The sequence below is a fragment of the Chroicocephalus ridibundus genome, chromosome 2, assembly GCF_963924245.1.
Source record: "Chroicocephalus ridibundus chromosome 2, bChrRid1.1, whole genome shotgun sequence".
Lineage (NCBI taxonomy): Eukaryota > Metazoa > Chordata > Aves > Charadriiformes > Laridae > Chroicocephalus > Chroicocephalus ridibundus.
Window position 1 is genome coordinate 169,509,629 of NC_086285.1, and position 20,694 is coordinate 169,530,322.

General features: G+C 62.0%; 2 protein-coding genes across 2 annotated transcripts; both read right to left on the minus strand.

The window, feature by feature from the left end:
* Nucleotides 1-4,090: 4,090 nt before the first annotated feature.
* Nucleotides 4,091-13,177, minus strand: ZFTRAF1 (zinc finger TRAF-type containing 1). Its single transcript, XM_063327722.1, has 4 exons — nt 12,765-13,177; nt 8,465-8,703; nt 7,638-7,849; nt 4,091-4,501 (listed from the first exon to the last, which is right to left on the minus strand). The coding sequence occupies exons 1-4, from the start codon at nt 13,095-13,097 to the stop codon at nt 4,110-4,112; spliced, it is 1,176 nt and encodes a 391-aa protein (XP_063183792.1). The 5' UTR covers nt 13,098-13,177; the 3' UTR covers nt 4,091-4,109.
* A 2,314-nt stretch (nt 13,178-15,491) lies between these two features.
* On the minus strand, nt 15,492-18,557 carry TMEM276 (transmembrane protein 276). Its single transcript, XM_063327728.1, has 3 exons — nt 18,491-18,557; nt 18,307-18,410; nt 15,492-15,974 (listed from the first exon to the last, which is right to left on the minus strand). Exons 2-3 carry the CDS (start codon nt 18,379-18,381, stop codon nt 15,492-15,494), a joined length of 558 nt encoding a protein of 185 aa, XP_063183798.1. The 5' UTR covers nt 18,382-18,410; nt 18,491-18,557.
* Between the last annotated feature and the right edge of the window lie 2,137 nt (nt 18,558-20,694).

Sequence of the window (20,694 nt, forward strand, 5' to 3'; positions counted from 1 at the left end):
CCCAGTCTGGCAGCCCCGGTGCTCCCAGTAACCCCCAGTGCTCCAAGTGCGGCGGCCCCAGTGCTCCCAGTACAGTGGCCCCAGTGCTCCCAGTAACCCCCAGTGCTCCCAGTACAGCGGCCCCAGTGCTCCCAGTAACTCCCAGTGCAGCAGCCCCACTGCTCCCAGTAACCCCCAGTGCTCCCAGTGCCTTCCAGTAGCTCCCAGTCCTCTCCAGTATCCCCCAGCCCAGCACTCCCAGTTCTCCCAGTACACTCCAGTAGCTCCCAGTCCTCTCCAGTATCCCCCAGCCCAGCACTCCCAGTTCTCCCAGTACACTCCAGTAGCTCCCAGTCCTCCCCAGTATCCCCCAGCCCAGCACTCCCAGTTCTCCCAGTACACTCCAGTAGCTCCCAGTCCTCCCCAGTATCCCCCAGCCCAGCACTCCCAGTTCTCCCAGTACACTCCAGTAGCTCCCAGTAACCCCCAGTAACCCCCAGCCCAGTGCTCCCAGTAGCCCCCAGCCCAGTGCTCCCAGTAGCCCCCAGCCCAGTGCTCCCAGTATCTCCCCTCCCCCTCGCCCAGTTCCCCCAGTAACCCCCAGCCCAGTGCTCCCAGTAGCCCCAGTAGCCCCCAGCCCAGTGCTCCCAGTATCTCCCCTCGCCCAGTTCCCCCAGTAACCCCCAGCCCAGTGCTCCCAGTAGCCCCAGTAGCCCCCAGCCCAGTGCTCCCAGTAGCCCCCAGCCCAGTGCTCCCAGTATCTCCCCTCCCCCTCGCCCAGTTCCCCCAGTAACCCCCAGCCCAGTGTTCCCAGTACCCCAGTAGCCCCCAGCCCAGTGCTCCCAGTATCTCCCCTCCGCCTCGCCCAGTTCCCCCAGTAACCCCCAGCCCAGTGCTCCCAGTAGCCCCAGTAGCCCCCAGCCCAGTGCTCCCAGTATCTCCCCTCGCCCAGTTCCCCCAGTAACCCCCAGCCCAGTGTTCCCAGTAGCCCCAGTAGCCCCCAGCCCAGTGCTCCCAGTATCTCCCCTCCCCCTCGCCCAGTTCCCCCAGTAACCCCCAGCCCAGTGCTCCCAGTAGCCCCAGTAGCCCCCAGCCCAGTGCTCCCAGTATCTCCCCTCCGCCTCGCCCAGTTCCCCCAGCCCAGTGCTCCCAGTAGCCCCAGTAGCCCCCAGCCCAGTGCCCCCAGTTGCCCCCCCCCCCCCCAATTACCGCAGGCGAGGGAAGAGCTAATTAGCCGGGGGGGGGGGTGGGGGGGGAGACGAGGAACACCCCCCAGCCCAGCCCGGGGGGGGGAGGGGGGCAGGATCGGGCCCCCCGGGGGGGGACGACACCCCCCAGAGTGGGGGTGGGGGTGACGCCCTCCCCGCCCCCCCCCCCAGCCCCGATTTAATGAATTCCAAATTATTCTCACGCTCTGAAACTGCTTAATTACCCGGGGGGGGGGCTGGGCCCTGCCCCCTGCAGGAAACGGGGCAAAACAATCCTCCGATTCGGGTGAAAAACCAAAAAACCAACACCCCCCCCCCCCCCCCCCAATTTGGGGTAAAAAACCCCCGATACGACACTCAAATTTCCGGGGGGGGGACGGACGGACGGACCCAAACCACAAAAAAACCAAACCCCAATTTTGGTTTAAAAAAGGCCCCTGAACTTTCGGTGAAAAAATCCCAAGTTTTGGTGAAAAGAAACTTCAACTTTTGGTGGAAAAAAACCGCCTCCAATTTGGGGGAAAAAACCCTCCAATTTTGGTGAGAAACCCCTCGACTTCAGTGAAAAAAACCCTGAAATTTTGGTGAGAAAAGCCCTCGACCCCAGTGAAAAACCCTCCAATTTTGGTGAAAAAAATAAATCGCGCAAATTTTGGTAAAAAAAAAAAAAAACCCACGCGCTCCAATTTTTGGGGGAAAAAAACCTCAAATTTTGCTTTAAAAAAAGACCTTCGACTTTTGGTAAAAAGAAACTTCCCCTTCGGTGAGAAAAAAAACCCCAGTTTTGGTGAAAGTTAAAATTTTGGTGAAAAAAAAAAAAAACCCAACCAAGTTTCGGTGCAAAGAAACTTCAACTTTTGGGTGAAAAACCCCTTAACTTTTGTAAAAAAAACCCTCAAATTTCTTGCAAAACCCTCCAATTTTGGTGAAAAAAACCCTCAACTTTTGTGAAAACCCCTCCAATTTGGGGGCAAAAAAAATATCCTCAAATTTTGGTGAAAAAAAAAAAAAAAACCCCACCCTCCAATTTGGGTTAAAACAAGCCCAACCAACCAACACTCAAATTTTGGTAAAAAAAACCCACCAACCCCCTCAAATTTGGGAGAAAATCCCTCAAATTTGGGTTTAAAAAAAGCCCCTCGACCTTTGGTGAAAAGAAACTTCAACTTTTGCGAAAAACGCTCAAATTTCGGGAAAAACCCTCCGATTTTGGTGAAAAAAACTCCTCAACTTTGGGGGAAAACGCCCCCGATTTTGGCAAAAGCTGGGAAAAGGCCCCAGCTGCTGCCGAGCTCGTTAACGGCACAGTTTTAATTAGGGGGGGTGGGACCCCCCCCCAGGAGGGGCCGAGCTTAAAAAAAAAGCCCCGAATAATTGGAAAATTCCCCATTTTTTCTTCTAGAAGTAAAAGCCGCAGCCCCCCCCCCCCCCCCCCCCGGCTTTGGCTCAAGAGTGAATTATTTTTTACTGGTTTTTTTTTTGCTTTAAAAAGGGGGTTTGGGGGTGGGGGAGGGGCCGTTGGGGGGGTTTCGGTGGGATTTTTGGGTGGGTTTTGCTGTTCTGGGGGGGTTGGGGGGTTGTTGGGGGGTTGTTGTTGGTTTTTTATTTTTATTTGGGTTTATTTGTCGGGATTTTCTGGGGTTTGTCCGTTTTGGGGGGGTTTGACCAGCTTTGGGGGGTTTCTGTCCTTTTTGCTTGTTTCGTGTCTCGTTTTTTTGGATTTTGTCCGGTTTTTTAGTGGTTTTTGTTCAGGTATTTTTGTCTTTTTTTTTTTTTTTGTCTGGGTTTTTTTTTTTTCTTTCGTCAATTTTTTTTCTCCAGGATTTGGTTTTTTGTCAATTACTTTAAAATTATTTTCATCGGGGGTGGCTTTTTTCATCCTTTTTTCTTTTTTCTTTTTTTTTTTAACATTCTGTCCACTTTTTTCCCCTTTCCCCTTTTCTTTTTACATTTTGTCCTTTTCTTCGCGTTCCGCCCAATTATTTTTTTTGTGCCTTTCACCTTTTTTTTTTTTTTGACATTTTGTCCACTTTTTTTTTTTTACATTCTGTCCGGTTTTCTCCACCTTTTCTTCTTTTTTTTTTTTTTTTATATAATAACATTTTCCCCGGCTTTTTTTGCCTTTTCCTCTTTTTTTTTCCTCACATTTCCCCCAACTTTTTTCACTTTTCCTCTTTTTTTCTCACATTTCCCCCAACTTTTTTCACTTTTCCTTTTTTTTTTCTCACGTTTCCCCCAACTTTTTCCACTTTTCCTCTTTTTTTTCCTCACGTTTCCCCCAACTTTTTCCACTTTTCCTCTTTTTTTCCTCACATTTCCCCCAACTTTTTTCACTTTTCCTCTTTTTTTTTCCTCACGTTTCCCCCAACTTTTTTCACTTTTCCTTTTTTTTTCTCACGTTTCCCCCAACTTTTTTCACTTTTCCTTTTTTTTTTCTCACGTTTCCCCCAACTTTTTTCACTTTTCCTTTTTTTTTCTCACGTTTCCCCCAACTTTTTTCACTTTTCCTTTTTTTTTCCTCACGTTTCCCCCAACTTTTTTCACTTTTCCTTTTTTTTTCTCACATTTCCCCCAGCTTTTCCCCCCTTTCCCCTTTTTTTTTTTAAATTTCCCCCACTTTTTTCACCTTTCCCCTCTCTTTTTTTTTTTTTTTTTTTTTTTTTTTTTTTAAAATTCCCCCCAGCTTTTCCTCCCTTCCCCCACACCCCGCCCGGCTCCGTCCGTTTCGCTTTTTCGTTTCGCTTTTTTTTTTTTTTTTTGTCGTCGTCGTTTTATTTTTTTCTCCGATTTCCCTCCCCTTACCCCCTCCCCCTCCTCCCTCCCCCCTCCCCCTCCCCCCACCCCACCCTCCCCCTCTCCCCGCCGCCCCCACCCTCCCCTTTTCCTCCCTCCCCTCCCCGCCCCCCCCCGGCTCCCCGAGTCTCATTTTTGGATCTGGAATATAAAAAGGCGGAGGTTGATGTTCTTGGCCGCCAGCAGTTTGTTGCACTCCACCGAGTCGAGGATGGGCAGCGCCATGTAGTCGGTCTCGTTGCTCTCGTTGCTGAAGACGAAGTGGTAGATGACGGGGCGGATCTGGACGTCGTCGTAGGGCCCCTCCAGCAGCAGGAAGGAGCACTCCAGCGGCGCGTTCACCTTGCTCTTCAGGATGAGCTGGAAGGAGAGGGTGCGCTTGCAGGAGAGGTTGGGGTTCCGCTCCGAGTCGTTCACCCGCGCCTTCAGCACCCACGTCTGGTTCAGCACCGTCAGCCGCGGCGTCTCGTAGTACAGGCGCGTGATGAAGTCGTCCGTGCGGTACGGCCGGAACTGCACCTCTGACGGAAACCACCGGGAAGAGAAGAAAAAGAAAGAAAAAAAAACAAAACAAAACAAAAAAAACAAAAAAAAAGGGGGACGTTGGGGTGACCGCCAGCTCCCCTTCCTCCTCCTCCTCCTCCTCGACCCACAGCCCCGCACCGAACCTCAGCTCCACAATTCAACCCGGCGAGTCGGCGCAGCCAGGCCAAGGGACGTGATGGGGACGGGCGTTTGGTGATGGGAGACGGTGCCTCAAGGGGCAGCTCCTGGCCACCAAAAGGCTCTACCAGCGTCCTACGGTGTGCCGGCAACAGCCACCGGCGGCCAAAAGGCTCTACCAGTGTCCTACGGTGTGCCGGCAACAGCCCCTGGCTGGCGAAAGGCTCTACCAGCGTCCTACGGTGTGCCGGCAACAGCCACCGGCGGCCGAAAGGCTCTACCAGCGTCCTACGGTGTGCCGGCAACAGCCACCGGCGGCCAAAAGGCTCTACCAGCACCCTATGGTGGTTACCAGCAACCACCGCTGCTTGCCAAAAGGCTTTACCAGTGTCCTACGGCACACCAGCAACAACCATCAGCCACCAAAAGGCTCTACCAGTGTCCTACAGCAAACCAGCGACCACGACTGGTTACCGAAAGGCTTTACCAGTGTCCTCTGGTGGTTACCAGCAACCACCACTGCTTGCCAAAAGGCTTTACCAGTACCTTACGGTACACTGGCCACCACCACAGGTTGCCAAAAGCCTTTACCAGCGTCCTAGGGCACACCAGCAACAACCATCGGCCACCAAAAGGCTTTACCAGCGTCCTACAGCATGCTGGCAACCGCCATCAGTTGCCAAAAGCCTTTACCAGTGCCCCACGGCACACCGGCAGCCACCCCTGGTTGCCCAAAGGCTTTACCAGCTCTCTATGGCAGTTGCTGGCAACCACAACCAGCTGCCGAAAGGCTCTACCAGCATCCTACGGTGTGCCGGCAACCGCCAAAGCTGCCCACAAGGTTTCACCAGCGTTCGACAGCATGCCAGCAGCCACCTCTGTCTGCCACAGGCTTTACCAGTACTCTACGGTGGTTGCCAGCAACAACCACCAGCTGCCAAAAGGCTTTACCGGTGTCCTACAGCATGCTGACAACCACCACCGGTTGCCAAAAGGCTTTACCAGTGTCCTGTGGCGCACGGGTGACCACCACTGGCTGCCAAACGGCTCTACCAGCATCCTATGGTGGTTACCAGCAACCACCACTGTTTGCCAAAAGTCTTTACCAGTGTCCTACGGCACACAGGCAACCACCACCGGTTGCCAAAGGCTTTACCAGAGTCCTGTGGTGGTTATCGGCAACCACCACCGGTTGCCAAAGGCTTTACCAGAGTCCTGTGGTGGTTATCAGCAACCACCACCGGTTGCCAAAGGCTTTACCAGAGTCTTGTGGTGGTTATCGGCAACCACCACTGGTTGCCAAAGGCTTTACCAGAGTCTTGTGGTGGTTATCAGCAACCACCACTGGTTGCCAAAGGCTTTACCAGAGTCCTGTGGTGCTTATCGGCAACCACCACCGGTTGCCAAAGGCTTTACCAGTGTCCTACGGCACACCAGCAACTACCATCAGCCACCAAAAGGCTTTACCAGTGTCCTGCGGCAAACCAGCAGCCACCGTCGGTTGCCAAAAGACTTTAGCAGCATCCTACGGTGGTTACTGGCAACCACCACTTGTTGCCAGAAAGCTTACCAGCGTGCTACGGCACACCAACAACAACCACCAGTTGCCCAAAGGCTTTACCAGCGTCCCGCGGCACACCAGCAGCCACCACCGGCTGCCCAAAGGCTTTACCAGTGTCCAACAGAGTTCCAGCAAGGGGCACCGGTTGCCAAAAGGCTTCACCAGCACTCCATGGTGCGTCGGCAACCGCCACCGGTTACTGAAAGGCTTTGCGGGCGTCCACCGGCGCGGCAGGACAGAGAGCCAGGAGACGGTTGGGTCACAAGGCAGAGTTTATTGGGTTGGTCGTACAAAGCGGCGAGCGAGGCGGCGCGGTGAAGCGTCCCCGTGGGGCACAGACACCGGTGACACATCCCAGAGGCTCCCGGCGTGGGTGCACGGCACCAAGACGCTGCCGGCTCGGCACCAGGGGGTTTAGGGACGAGCTGGGCGCTTGCCGAGCGCAAGGGACGGCGCGGTGCCCTTCTGCGGCACTGACACCATCGGCGGCGCTTCCAGGAGGGAGAGAGGGAGGAGAGGGCCCGGCGGCGCAGCCTGGGCAGCAGAGGGGCAGCCGTTACTCCAGCCACGCCACAGCCCCATCGCCGGGGGCTTCGCTGCCACCGCCGCAGCCCAGCACCGCAGCGTCTCGGCACCAAGCTGCCCGGCTTTACCGGGGCTGAGCCCCGGCACGGAGGACGCGAGGGCTGGAGCGGGGCCGGGTGCTGCAGCCCCAGCTCCCGGCACAACCGGCTACCAAAACGCCTGAGTCGCTCTCACCGGATCCCCGCGCGCACCCATGATGCCGGAGCGAGCCAGACGTACAACCAGGAGCACCCTCCATCCCCGGGGTGCCGGCTGAGGGGAAACCCCTTCCCCTCTCCAGCCCCAATTTGCCGTTTCCCTCTCGGGTTAATTGGCCTCGCGGTGTTTAAAGCCAAACCCGGTGTTCGGCAGCACTTCTTGCCCCGGTTTTAGCACCGATGTAGCGGCAAAGACCCAGCTTACCTGCTCCCGCAGCTCAACCGGGGCTTCTCACACCCGTTAGTGGCCACGTCCCGCACTGCCCCGCGGCCAACACAACCGCCGCGGCACCGGCAGCTTTCGGGCGGGTGGGAGAGGGGTTCGGTAAAACCCCTCGGCAAAGCAAGAACGGCGAGAAGGCGACGGAAGGGCGAAGCGTCGCCGGTGCTTCTCCGGAACTCGATAAAACATCTCAGGGAACGTCGTTTTATGGGGTTGGTTTGAAACTCCCATCGCTTGGCTCGCGGCAGGGGACGGAGGCTCAAGCCGAAACGCCGCCAATGTGCTCGGCAAGGCCCTTTGTTGCTACCAAATCGATCGCCGCGCGAGATAAAACCAGGTTTCGGCAGCACAGAAACAGCGTCGGCGCCGGAGGAGACGCAGCGGATGGGTCGGGGAAGCCGGCGCCGCCGTCCCGAGCGAGCCATTACCTGTGTAGCCGATCTTCTCGAAGCTGAGCAGGCTGAAGATGCTGTTATAAAGCTGCATTTCTTTTTTCCGCGTTTGGTCCATTTCGTCTAAAATCTCCATCAGCTCGTTGCCGGTTTTGGTGGGGTGGGTGCATTCGGCTTCGTGCACCGTCAGCTCGTGGTAGGGACCCTGCCACGGGCACCCGATCCGCTTGTATTTGCACTGGGTCACCCTGGCGGGGAGAGGGAACAAGGATGAACATTCGCCGGATGGGGACGCCGCGCAGAACACGAGGCAGATGCGGCCACCCCAGTGCCGGGAAGGGCAGCCAGGACGGCAGGGATGCACAGGGGCTCGTCCGGATCAATTCGGATCCAGCAGCAAGAACAGCAATTCCAGGAGAGCCGTTTCACGCCCCGTGGAAAACCGTGGGACGCTGGCAGCCACCGACCGGACACGGCGGCACACAGACGCCGGGAGGGAGAGGGGGGTCTCTGCGGCACCTTGTCCTCCCTCAAACCACCGGCACCTCCCCAAGGGCGGTGGGACACGGCTGGTGGGCATTTCGGGGCAGGACCAGGCCGTGCCGGGGGCTGGAGGGGGCCCAGGGTGCTGCTGAGCACCAACGGCTTTGCTGCGACACCAGACCAGCTCCGGCAGTGCGGGCGAGCCGGAGAAACCCGCCGTGCCCCGACTGTGGGGGCTCGGTGCCACGTGAGCCCTGGCTTCACCGGGACGCCCCGCTCCGGGCAGCGAGGTTTCCCAACCCCGCTGTGTCTCCGTGCCAGGCCGGCGGAGCACCGCGAGCCGCACCGGCACCTCGCCGAAGGGAAGCGAAGGTCTTTACCTGTCCTGGCATTCCTCTTTCTGGTGCCTCTCCAGGAGGGAGCGGGGGAATTGCTGCATGCAGAAGCCGCACTCGGAGGGCAGCTCGCTGACGGCTTTTTCCACGGCCAGGTTGCGGCAGCAGAGGCTCTTACTGATCTCGCAGCGGCAATTCGGGCAAGTGGCTTGTTCCTCCTTTAGCCGCGCGTCCGCCAGGAGGTGGATGAAGCAGCCGGCGCACATCAGGTGCCCGTTGGTGCACTGCAGGAGGGGAGAAATAAAGCATCAGACTCTCGCAGGGTCCATCACTGGGGAAACTGAGTCACAAAAAGGCAAACAAAGTGAATTCGGACGCGTCGGCGCTGGAGAAAGACGCTTTGCCATCCCTGCTCCTCCCAACAAACCACCCCGGCACACGGCTCCCTCCGGTTGAGCCCTGGCACCGGCTGCCGGCGTTTTGGCAAAGCCGGAGGCCGGGCAGGGAGAGCAGCGTCTCCGGCCTCGGCTGCCAGCTCTCGCGCCGGCCCCGACACGTCCCATCCGACACGTCGCTTCTGTAATTAGGACTGACCTCGTTTGCCTCGCACCGGAGGGGAAGGGAAAGGCTTCCTCCCCGCTTCCCTCCTCCTCCCTTGGTTTCCATCCATCCCACGGGAATCCAACGCCCTGTGTCCGGAAGGTGGGGGGGGGGGGGGTGTAATCCACCCCCCAATCCCACGGGATTTGGGGTAACCAAAGGCAGATGGGGAGAGGGGGACGGAGCCCCCCAAGTGCCTCCTGCAGCGGGGAATGAGGGGAATTACACTAAAATGGGGGCGGGGGGGGGGAAGCTTCCTTCACCCCCCGTATCCCCCAGCTCTGGAGGATCCCAAAGGCCGGAACATTCCCTGGCTGCCATGTTAGTGCCGACAGGAGACCCCCAGTTAAACCAGCACAAAGCCTGACTGGGGAAAATCCATCGGCGCAGACAAACCCCCCGGCAAAGGGACGGGAATCAGCCCCGAGGCCTTGGATCACCGGGGTGGGACTCAGGTCTCCCATCAGCGCAGCGAATTCGGCTCCGTGCCGGGAACGGCTCCGGAGCCAAACACGGCATCCCGCTTCCCAGCGGGCTTCCGCGGGGTGACAGAAATAACACGATAAATCTCTTCGACTCCAATTGCTTCAGGTTTTGATACGGGGTGACAAGAGGTGTCAGCCTCCCCCCGGATTGCCGGAATCGCCCTCTTCTTCCAGTGCTCCCTTGGTTTTTCCCTCTGTGCATCAAAAAAATCGCTGGTTTTTAGGCAAAAATTAGTTTAAGAAGCATTTACAGCAGCCGGCAAGCTGTGCTGGGCGAAGCCCTCGAGGAGAGGAAGAGGAGGGCACAGGGCCAGGCTGCTTCGTGGCAGTCCCTGTCCAAGCGAGCGGCACCGGAGCGATCCCAGCAGCACCTCAGGCACCGGAACAATCCCAATCCGCTCCTCCATCCGCCCCCAAAACCAGAGGGAAAGTGCAAAGAGCCCTGGATTTCTGGAGTTTGCCACAAAGTGATGCCATCTCCATCGCTGCAGGTGTCCAGGCAAAGGCATCGCTCACGGAACACCCCACGGAACGGGTGAAGGAGCCACCAAATCCATCGGGAGCTGCCGGAGGGGGCGAGGAGGCAGACAGCACCCGAGCCAGACAGGTCTCCATCGTCGCCGGTGACAGCAGGGATCATTCAAGGGACACGCGGCTGTTCCCAAGGGATGGGGAAGCTCCCACCAGCGTCTTCAGATTCCTGTGGTGAAAATCCTTCCCTTGAATCCGGTGGGAGGCTGGAGCTCTCCGGGCTGGAACGTTGTCACCTCCAGGTAGTTTCAGAGCCTGGCCGGGAAACAGCAGCGGGGTTCAGCCTGTCCTGGGAGGGTGTTGTCCCCCAGATTCCTGCCGGCGGGATGGCCGGGAGCTCGTTACCCGCCTCTCGGGATTGCCAGGAAAAGCTTTAATCCTCAGCCAGGCTGGGAAAGGCCTGACCCTGCGCAGGGATTAGCGCCGGAGCCGCTTACCCAGGACATCCATTGTTCCGCCTCCCAAAAGCTTTTGGATTTTTCCCTTTTGCCGGGCCCGGAGCGCGGCAGCCGGGCATTAAACTGGCCCTGACACGATGCTGCCAAACCACGGTTACGGGATGAGGGTCCCAGCTCCGAAACACCCGCACCGGCTTCAGGATGAGCCCCGGCACGATTCCAGCTAAAAACCCGCTATGGTTTCGGCTGGGCACGGTCCCGGTGAGCCGCCGGCTTCCCCCGCAGTGCCTCACCGCCGCTGCGCTAAAAATACCGGCAAGCGAGCCAAAACAAGAGGAGAACGCCGGCTGAGCGCTCCCACAACCGCCGCGGTGCCGGAGCGTGTAATTACAGCCGCTCGTTAGCGCTCGGGCCCTGACGAACCCACCCGACGGTGGGAAGGCACCGGCATGGCCACAACACCGCGGTCGCTCCCGGTTTTAATTACAGCCCAGGCAAAGCCCTCGTCATACATAATTAAAGAGGGGGACGAGTGACCACAGGAGTGAGAAGGAAGAGGAGGATGTGACGAAGGATGCTGCCCTGCCCCCCAGGCACGCGGAGCCGGTTTGGCAAGCGCCGCACCGGATCAGTGGGGATCTCTCCCCCGGTGCGGCTCCGGTGAGGTTTGAATCATCACGGCCGAGGGGATCCCTCCGCCCTGAGCCAGCGGCCATCTTACAGCACCCCCCAAAACCAACCCCCCAGGCAGAGGGGAGGGGGGTCGCTCCCCCCAGCTGCGCCGTCGCCGGATATTCTTAGTATGTGACCGGCAAAGTGTAAGATCACCGAAGCCATGACCTTCGTGTCTGGGCTCTGACGCTGCCAAAATCAAGCAGCAACCGGCCGGGCTGCCGGGACCGGCGGAGCACGGAGCGGCCGTGCCGGCGGCTCTGCCGTCACCACGGGGCTGCTGTGCCGGTGGCTCTGCCGTGCCGGTGGCTCTGCCATCACCGTGGGGCTGCCGTGGCGGTGGCTCTGCCCCGTCAGCACGGGGCTGCCGGTGGGTCCGCGTGCCACGAAATGGATGCTGGCCGGAGGGAAAGAGGCCGGCACCTTTACGTAACCGGCGGCTGCGCTCCGGTGAGCGCCGGCACTGCCCGTCCCGCTCCCTGCCGGGACACACACCCCCACACCCCCCCCCACTCTGGGCATGGGAAACCCCCCAGTGTGCCACAAACTGGGATAAACTGGGGGGGGGGGGTTGAACCTAGCCCCCCCCCCGGGGTCAGCACAGAGGGGGTAGGGGAGGGCGAGCGGTGGGTGCGGAGGTTCCGGGGGGCTGTTGGTGGAGGCAGCATGGGGGCCTCTGGGTGCTGGGGGGGGGTCTGGCGTCCTCAGGGATGGGGGGGATGACACCCTGGGGTCCTTAAAGGAGGAGGGGACCCTAAAGCCCCCAAGGGGAGGGGGGGTGCCTGAACTCCCCACTGAGCAGGGGGGGTGGGGGGTGTCGGGGGAGGGCCCCCAGCAGGATGGGTGTCCAAGGGGACCCGGGGGGGGCTCAGTAGCTGGGGCGGGGGTTCCTCAAAGCCACGGGGTGACAAGGACTAGGGGGGGGGAGCCCCCCAGGTTTTGGGGAAAGGGGGGGGAGGGAGATGAGGGGGGTCCCCCTGGTTTGAGGGGGGGCAGGGGGGTCCAGTGCCCCGGCTGGAAGCCCCCGCTGGGGCTGAGGGTGACCGGGGATTGGGGGAGGGGGCCCTGGGTGGCTGCGAGGGAGAAGGGGGGGGTTTGATGGGTGTCAGTGATGGGGGGGGTGGCAGACATCAGGGACCAGTGTCGGCGGCAGAGAGGCCCCACAGAGGGGGGGTTGGTGGCCACCGAGGAGGCCCTGGAGAACGGGGGGGGCCGATGCTCTATGAGGGGATGGGGAAGCCCTGGGGGGAGTTCGGTGGCCACTGCGGAAGCCACGGAGAACGGGGGTCGTTGGCCCATGGGGGGATGGGCTCGGTGGCCGATGAAGGGACAAAGATGTCCCGGGGGGGGGGGGAGGGGGGGAGGTCGTTGGCCCATGAGCGGATGGGGAGGACCCGGGGGGGGCTCGACGGCAACCGGGGAGGTCCCGGAGGAGGGGGAGGGAGGTCGGTGGCCTAAGAGGGGACGGGAAGGACCCGGGGGGGGGGGAGGGTGTCAGTGGCCACGGGGGAGGCCCCGGAGGAGGCGGGATCGGTGGCCCATGAGGGGACGGGGAGACCCCGGGGGGGATCGGTGGCCCATGAGGGGACAAGGCGGCCCCGGGGGGGGGTCGGTGGCCGCCGGGGAGGCCCCGGGGGGGCCCGCGGGGCCCGGCCGTACCTGGTAGACCGAGGCCTTGGGCAGGTCGAGGCAGACGGTGCAGCACAGGACGGAGTAGAGCCGCTCCTCCAGCTTGACGCTGCCCGCCGCCCCCTCGGGCCCCCCCGCTCCCGTCCCCGCCGCCCTCAACCGTTTCTTGGGCGGCGCGTCGGGGTCGGCGCCCGCCTCGCCGTGAGGCCGGGCCCCACCGAGCAGCGAACCCGCCTCCTCGGCGCCTCCCGCCTCGCCCGGGCCGCCTGCCGCCGCCGCCGCGGGGCCGGGGAGGGCCGCGGAGGGGGCGGAGGGGGCGGCCGGGCCCCCGCCGGCCTCACGATCCTCCGCCCCGGACATCATCGCCGCCACCGCCGCCTCACCCCGCCACCGCCGCCGCCGCCATCTTGGCCGCCCCCCTCTCCCTCCACCGGCCCCGCCTTCCCGGCCCGTCAGGGCCCCGGCCAATCGCCGCCCGCGGGAGGCGGTGCCAACGCCCAAGCGACCAATCGAAGGCCACGCCGGCGCCGGCGCCACGCCCCCCGCCGGCGGGCCTGGAGTCGCAAACTTCAACGCCATCACACGCTCCCCCCCCCCTTCCCCGGCGGGGGAGGCGGAGGGGCGGGGCCCGGAGTGACGTCAGAGAGGGAGCGGGCCAATGGGCGAGGGGGCGCCCGAGGGGGCGGGGCCGGCGCGCGGGGGCGGGGCGCGTGGCGGGGAGCTCCCGGGGGGGGCGGGGCGGGGGGCGCTCCACCAGTGCAGCCCAGTGCGGCCCAGTGCGGACCAGTACGGACCAGCACGGACCAACACGGACCAGTACGGACCAGTAGAGACCAGTACGGACCAGCACGGACCAGTATGGACCAGTATGGACCAGTACGGACCAGCACGGACCAGTATGGACCAGTATGGACCAGTAGAGACCAGTGTGACCCAGTACGGCCCAGTGCGGCCCAGTACGGACCAGTACGGACCAACACGGACCAGTACGGACCAGTAGAGACCAGTACGGACCAGCACGGACCAGTATGGACCAGTATGGACCAGTACGGACCAGCACGGACCAGTATGGACCAGTATGGACCAGTAGAGACCAGTGTGACCCAGTATGGACCAGTAGAGACCAGTAGAGACCAGTGTGACCCAGTATGGCCCAGCGTGGCCCAGTGCGGCCCAGTACAGACCAGTACGGACCAGTATGGACCAGTGTGACCCAGTACGGCCCAGCGTGGCCCAGTACGGACCAGTATGGACCAGTAGAGACCAGTGTGGCCCAGCACGGCCCAGTATGGACCAGTAGAGACCAGTGTGACCCAGTACAGCCCAGCACGGCCCAGCACAGCCCAGTATGGACCAGTAGAGACCAGTGTGACCCAGTGCGGCCCAGCACGGCCCAGTACAGACCAGTAGAGACCAGTGTGACCCAGTGCGGTCCAGCACGGCCCAGTACGGACCGGTATGGACCAGTAGAGACCAGTGTGACCCAGTGCAATCCGGTACAGACCAGTATGGCCCAGTAAAGACCAGTACAGACCAGCACGGCCCAGTACAGACCAGCACCGACCAGTGCAGCACAGTAAAAACCAGTACGGCCCAGTACAGACCAATACTGGCCATTACGGCCCAGTAAAGACCAGTACAGACCAGTGCGGCCCAGTACAGACCAGTAAGGCCCAGTATGTCTCAGTGCCCCCCAGCACCTCCCAGTACCCCCAGTGGCCCCAGCACCCCACAGACACGGGAACTCCCCAAACCCACCCAGTGCCACCAGTTCTCCCAGTGTCCCCAGCCCCAGTGGGACCAGTGCCACCAGTGCAGTATGACCAGTGCCACCAGTGCCCCCAGCCCCAGTGGGACCAGTGCCCCCAGTACCCCCAGCCCAGTGTGACCAGTGCCACCAGTGCCCGAAGCCCCAGTGTGACCAGTGCCCCCGTTCACCCCAGTCCCAGTGTGACCAGTGCCACCAGTGCCCCCAGTGCCCCACCTCCAGTGTAACCAGTTCCCCCAGCCCCAGTGGGACCAGTACCCCCATTCACACCAGCCCCAGTGTGACCAGTGCCACCAGCTCCAGTGTGACCAGTGCCCCCATTCACCCCAGTCCCAGTGTGACCAGTGCCACCAGTTCCCCAGCTCCAGTGTAACCAGTTCCCCCAGCCCCAGTGTGACCAGTGCCCCCATTCACCCCAGTCCCAGTGTGACCAGTGCCACCAGTTCCCCCAGCCCCAGTGTGACCAGTGCCCCGACTGCCCCAGTGCCCTCACCGCAGTGTGACCAGTATGCCCAGTCTCCCCAGTCCCAGTGTGACCAGTACGCCCAGTACCCACAGTGCCCCCAGTCCCAGTGTGACCAGTGCCACCAGTACCCACAGTGCCCCCACCCCAGTGTGACCAGTGCCCCAGTGCCCCCAGTCCCAGTGTGACCAGTGCCACCAGTGCCCCCCGTGCCCGCACCCCAGTTTGGCCAGTGTCCCCGCCCCAGTGTGACCAGTCCCCCCCCCCAGTTTGCTGTCCCAGTGCCCCCGCCCGAGTGCCCCCCCCAGCCGCGGTGACACCGGTGCTGGCCGTGCCGTGGCCACGGTGGCCCCGCTGGCTGCTGGCCCCGTCCCACAGCCCCGGCGCTGGGGACCCGCCAGCCCCCTCGGGGACCGCGCTGGCCCCCGGCCCTGCGCTAACGAGGGCCCTTAACGAGGCCGAGCCACCCGGGGGTGACGCCGGTGGCACGGGGTGACGCCGCACAAGGACACGAGGGGACCATGGGTCACCGCGCAGCGGCTTTACTGTGGCTCAGCCCCCGCTGCAGCGCCAGGCTCCCGGCGGCCAGCACCCACGGGTGCCCCCCGTGCCGGCCACCGGGCAAGGGCAGCAGGTTGCCGGCGGCCAGGAGGAGGCTGCCCAGCGCCGCCGGCCCGTTGGCGGTGAGGGCGGCCAGCGTGAGGACGCTGGTGGCGGTCAGGACGGTGACAGCGCGGGCGGCCAGCAGCCGGCCCTCCTCGGGCAACGTGGCGGCCACGGGGGCCAGCGCGGTGGCCAGTCCCAGCAGCAGGTTGGCGGTGGCCCGGTCACCGCTGAGGCGGTGGAAGCCGAAGGCCACCAGGGGTTGGGCCAGCACGGCCGAGACCCAGGCGCCGGGCAGGGGGTCGGGGTGTCCCCCCGCTGTCCCCCCGGGCCACAGCGGCTCCAGGGCGTCACTCGCCGCCCCCAGCGCCTGCAGCAGGAACCCGGCCGCCGGCCCCGCCGTCACCTGCGGGACAGAGGGACAGGAGGGGACACGGTGGGTGGCAGGGCACCGGACGGGTGAGACGGGACCAGCCGGGTGACACGGAACTGGCCGGGTGACGTGGGACCAGCCTCATGACACAGGACCGTCCTGGTGACAGGGGACCAGCGCGGTGACAAGGGACTGTGCCGGTGACAGGGGACCAGCCGGGTGACACAGAACTGGCAGGGTGACGTGGGACCGGCTGGGTGACACGGGAGGATACCAGTTTCGTGGGACCGTCTGGGTGACGCGGGACTGTCCCGGTGACACGGCACTGTCTGGGTGACAGGGAACTGGCAGGGTGGCACGGGACCTGCTGGGTGGCACAAGCCTGTCCCAGTGACATGGGACTGGAAGGGTGACACGGGACTGGCCCAGTGACAAAGGACCAGCTGGGTGACGGGGGACTGGCCCAGTGACTGGGGATCGGTTGGGTGACACGGGACTGGCCAGGTGACAGGGGACCGGTCCAGCGGCACAGGACTGTCCTGGTGACGTGGGACCGTCTGGGTGACAGGGGACCAGAAGGGTGACATAGGACTCTCCTGGTGACGTGGCACCAGCTAGACGACAGGCATGGGACCAGCTGGGTGACAGGGGACCAGCGCAGTGGCACGGGACTGGCCTGGTGACACAGGACCGGCCGGGTGACATGGGGCTGGCAGGCTGACACAGGACTCTCCCGGGGACGTGGGGCTGGCTGGGTGACAAGGGACCGTGCCGGTGACATCGGACCAGTTGGGTGACAAGGGAGCAGCCCGGTGACAGGCAGCCCCACCCGGGTGACAACCCCCTCCTGGTGCCACCCTCCCCACCATCCCCGGTGTCCCCACCATCCCCCGTGTCCCCGCTGTCCCGATGTCCCCCACGTCCCCACCATCCCTGCCGTCCCCGGTGTCCCCGCCATCGCGGTGTCCCCACTGTCCCCACCATCCCCGCCATCCCGGTGTCCTTGCTGTTCCTGGGCCCCCCGCCACCCCCGGTGTCCCCGCTGTCTCCCCTGTCCCCGCCATCCTGGTGTCCCCGCCATCCCCAGTGTCCCCGCCATCCTGGTGTCCCCACTGTCCCCTCCATCCTGCTGTCCCCAGTGTCCCCACCGTCCCCTCCATTCCGCCATCCTGCTCGGTGTCCCCACCGTTCCCACTGTCCCCTCCATCCCGATGTCCCCGCCATCCCTGCTGTCCCTCCATCCTGGTGTCCCCGCTGTCCCAGTGTCCCCACTGTCCCCTCCATCCCGCTGTCCCTGCCATCCTGCTGTCCCCACTGCCCCCTCCATTCCGCCATCCTGCTATCCCTGCCATCCCGGTGTCCCCACCATCCCTGCTGTCCCCTCCATCCCACTGTCCCCACTGTCCCCTCCATCCCGGTGTCCCCGCTGTCCCCTCCATCCCGCTGTCCCCTCCATCCCACTGTCCCCTCCATCACGGTGTCCCCGCTGTCCCCTCCATCCCGCTGTCCCCTCCATCCCGGTGTCCCCTCCATCCCAGTGTCCCCACTGTCCCCTCCATCCCGGTGTCCCCACTGTCCCCTCCATCCCGCTGTCCCCTCCATCCCGGTGTCCCCGCTGTCCCCTCCATTCCGGTGTCCCCTCCATCCCACTGTCCCCACTGTCCCCGCCATCCCACTGTCCCCTCCATTCCAGTGTCCCCGCCATCCTGGTGTCCCCGCTGTCCCCTCCATCCCGCTGTCCCCTCCATCCCAGTGTCCCCACTGTCCCCTCCATCCCGCTGTCCCCACTGTCCCCTCCATCCCGGTGTCCCCACTGTCCCCTCCATCCCGCTGTCCCCTCCATCCCAGTGTCCCCACTGTCCCCTCCATCCCGCTGTCCCCACTGTCCCCTCCATCCCGGTGTCCCCACTGTCCCCTCCATCCCGCTGTCCCCTCCATCCCGGTGTCCCCACTGTCCCCTCCATCCCGCTGTCCCCTCCATCCCGGTGTCCCCTCCATCCCACTGTCCCCACTGTCCCCTCCATCCCGCTGTCCCCTCCATTCCGGTGTCCCCTCCATCCCGGTGTCCCCACTGTCCCCTCCATCCCGCTGTCCCCTCCATCCCGGTGTCCCCTCCATCCCGGTGTCCCCACTGTCCCCGCCATCCCGCTGTCCCCTCCATTCCGGTGTCCCCTCCATCCCACTGTCCCCACTGTCCCCTCCATCCCAGTGTCCCCACTGTCCCCTCCATCCCGCTGTCCCCTCCATTCCGGTGTCCCCTCCATCCCGCTGTCCCCTCCATCCCGCTGTCCCCACTGTCCCCTCCATCCCACTGTCCCCGCCATCCCGCCGTCCCCTCCACCGCCCGCCCCCCCGCCGCCCGCACCTGCCGGGCCCGCCGGGCGCAGAGCAGGCAGACGGCGCAGAGCAGCACCGGGCCGCACCCGCCGCCGGCGCCCATGGCTGGGATGGGAGGGGGGAACCCGGGGCCTGGGGGGACAAGGAGAGGCGGGTGTCAGGCCGGAGCCCACCCCCCGCTACCCCCGGTGCCCCCCGGCCCCCCCCGTTACCGGCCCCGCTCCCGCCACTTCCGGCCTCCGCGCGCGGCCACGGAGACGCGGGATGGAGCGTCGCGGGGGGCGGGGCCGGGAGGTGGGCGGGGATGTGGGCGGGGCCATCATCCGGGCGGGGCGGTGGCGCGGGGAGACGGAGGTGGGCGGGGAGATGGGCGGGGCCTGAGAGCCGGGGGCGGGGCCTGATGGCCGGGGGCGGGGCCTGAGGGCCGGGGGCGGGGCCTGGGGCGGGGGCGGGGCCGTGGGGAGCCCGCAGGGGGCGGGGCGGGGGGTGCACGAGTGGACGTCGGGGGGCAAAGGGGGGTAAAAAGGGGCATAAATGTGGGTAAAGGGGGGTAAAAGGTGGGTAAAGGGGGTAAAGTTGGGTAAAAGGTGTGTAAAGGGGGTAAAAAGGGGGGTAAAAAGGGGGTAAAGGTGGGTAAAAAGGGGGTAAAGTTGGGTAAAGGGGGTAAAAAGGGGGTAAAGGGGGGTAAAGGGGGGTAAAAAGGGGTGTAAAGCTAAGTAAAGGGGGATAAAAGGTGTGTAAAGGTGTGTAAACCGGGGGAAAAGGTGTGTAAAGGGGGGCAAAGGGGGGTAAAAAGGGGGTAAAGGTGAGTAAAGGGGGGTAAAAGGTGAGTAAAGGGGGTAAAAAGGGGGTAAAGGGGGGTAAAGGGGGGTAAAAAGGGGTGTAAAGCTAAGTAAAGGGGGATAAAAGGTGTGTAAAGGTGTGTAAACCGGGGGAAAAGGTGTGTAAAGGGGGGCAAAGGGGGGTAAAAAGGGGGTAAAGGTGAGTAAAGGGGGTAAAAAGAGCGGTAAAAAGGGGGTAAGGGGGGTAAAAAGGGGGTGTAAAGCTGAGTATAGGGGGATAAAAGGTGTGTAAAGGGGGGCAAAAGGGGGGGTAAAGGTGAGTAAAGGGGGGTAAAAGGTGAGTAAAGGGGGTAAAAAATGGGTAAACGGGGTAAAGGGGGGTAAAAAGGGGTGTAAAGCTGAGTAAAGGGGGATAAAAGGTGTGTAAAGGTGTGTAAACGGGGGTAAAAGGTGTGTAAAGGGGGGCAAAGGGGGGTAAAAAGGGGGTAAAGGTGAGTAAAGGGGGGTAAAAGGTGAGTAAAGGGGGTAAAAAGAGGGGTAAAAAGGGGGTAAGGGGGGTAAAAAGGGGGTGTAAAGCTGAGTATAGGGGGATAAAAGGTGTGTAAGGTGTGTAAAGGGGGCAAAGGGGGGTAAAAGGGGGGTAAAGGTGAGTAAAGGGGGGTAAAAGGTGAGTAAAGGGGGTAAAAAATGGGTAAACGGGGTAAAGGGGGGTAAAAAGGGGTGTAAAGCTGAGTAAAGGGGGATAAAAGGTGTGTAAAGGTGTGTAAGGGGGGGTAAAAGGTGTGTAAAAGGGGGCAAAGGGGAGTAAAAGGGGGGTAAAGGTGAGTAAAGGGGGGTAAAAAGTGAGTAAAGGGGGTAAAAAGAGGGGTAAAAAGGGGGTAAAGGGGGGATAAAAGGGGGTGTAAAGCTGAGTAAAGGGGGATAAAAGGTGTGTAATGGGGGGTAAAAGGTGTAAAAGGGGGCAAAGGGGGGTAGAAAGGGGGGTAAAAGGTGAGTAAAGGGGGGGTAAAAGGTGAGTAAAGGGGGGTAAAAAGGGGGATAAAGGGGAGTAAAGGGGGTAAAGGTGTGTAAAGGGGGTAAAAAGGGGTAAAAGGGGATAAGGGGGGTAAAGGTGGGGTAAAGGTATGTAAGGTGGGTAAAAAGTGTGTAAAGGGGGGTAAAAGATGTGTAAAGGGGGGTAAAGGTGTGTAAAGGGGGGGTAAAGGTGTGTAAAGGGGGCAAAAAAGTGGGTAAAAAGGGGAGTAAAGGGGGGTAAAAAGGTGTAAGGAGAGGTAAAGATGGTTAAGGGGGGGTAAGGGTGTGTAAAGGGGGGTAAAAGGGGGGTAAAGGGGGGTAAAAAGGAGAGTAAAGGTGTGCAAAGGGGAGTAAATGGGGGTAAAAAGGGGGGTAAAGGTGTGTAAAGGGGGGTAAAGGCACACGTGGGTGTGCGGGGGGGTGTGGGTGTGGGGGGGCTCGTGGGGGTGCAATAAAGGTGAGCGTGGGGGGGCGGGGGGGCGTGTGTGTGCGCGGGGGTGTGTTTGGGGGGGGCGCGTGTAAAGGTGTGCGGGGTGTGCGGGGGTCTGCGGGGGGGTGTGTGCGGGGTGTGTGTGCGGGGTGTGTGTGCGGGGTCGTGTGTGCGGGGGGTGTGCGCAGGG

What these genes read in the sequence shown, in the direction of transcription:
- ZFTRAF1 (XM_063327722.1), bottom strand. Translation starts at nt 13,097, where the DNA reads ATGATGTCCGGGGCGGAGGATCGTGAGGCCGGCGGGGGCCCGGCCGCC. An exon ending in CCAAGGCCTCGGTCTACCAG is followed by an intron (nt 8,704 to 12,764) that starts GTACGGCCGGGC and finishes CCCCTCCTGCAG; the next exon opens with TGCACCAACGGGCACCTGAT. An exon ending in AAAGAGGAATGCCAGGACAG is followed by an intron (nt 7,850 to 8,464) that starts GTAAAGACCTTC and finishes TCTCCCCGCCAG; the next exon opens with GGTGACCCAGTGCAAATACA.
- TMEM276 (XM_063327728.1), bottom strand. Translation starts at nt 18,381, where the DNA reads ATGGGCGCCGGCGGCGGGTGCGGCCCGGTGCTGCTCTGCGCCGTCTGC. An exon ending in GCGCCCGGCGGGCCCGGCAG is followed by an intron (nt 15,975 to 18,306) that starts GTGCGGGCGGCG and finishes TCTGTCCCGCAG; the next exon opens with GTGACGGCGGGGCCGGCGGC.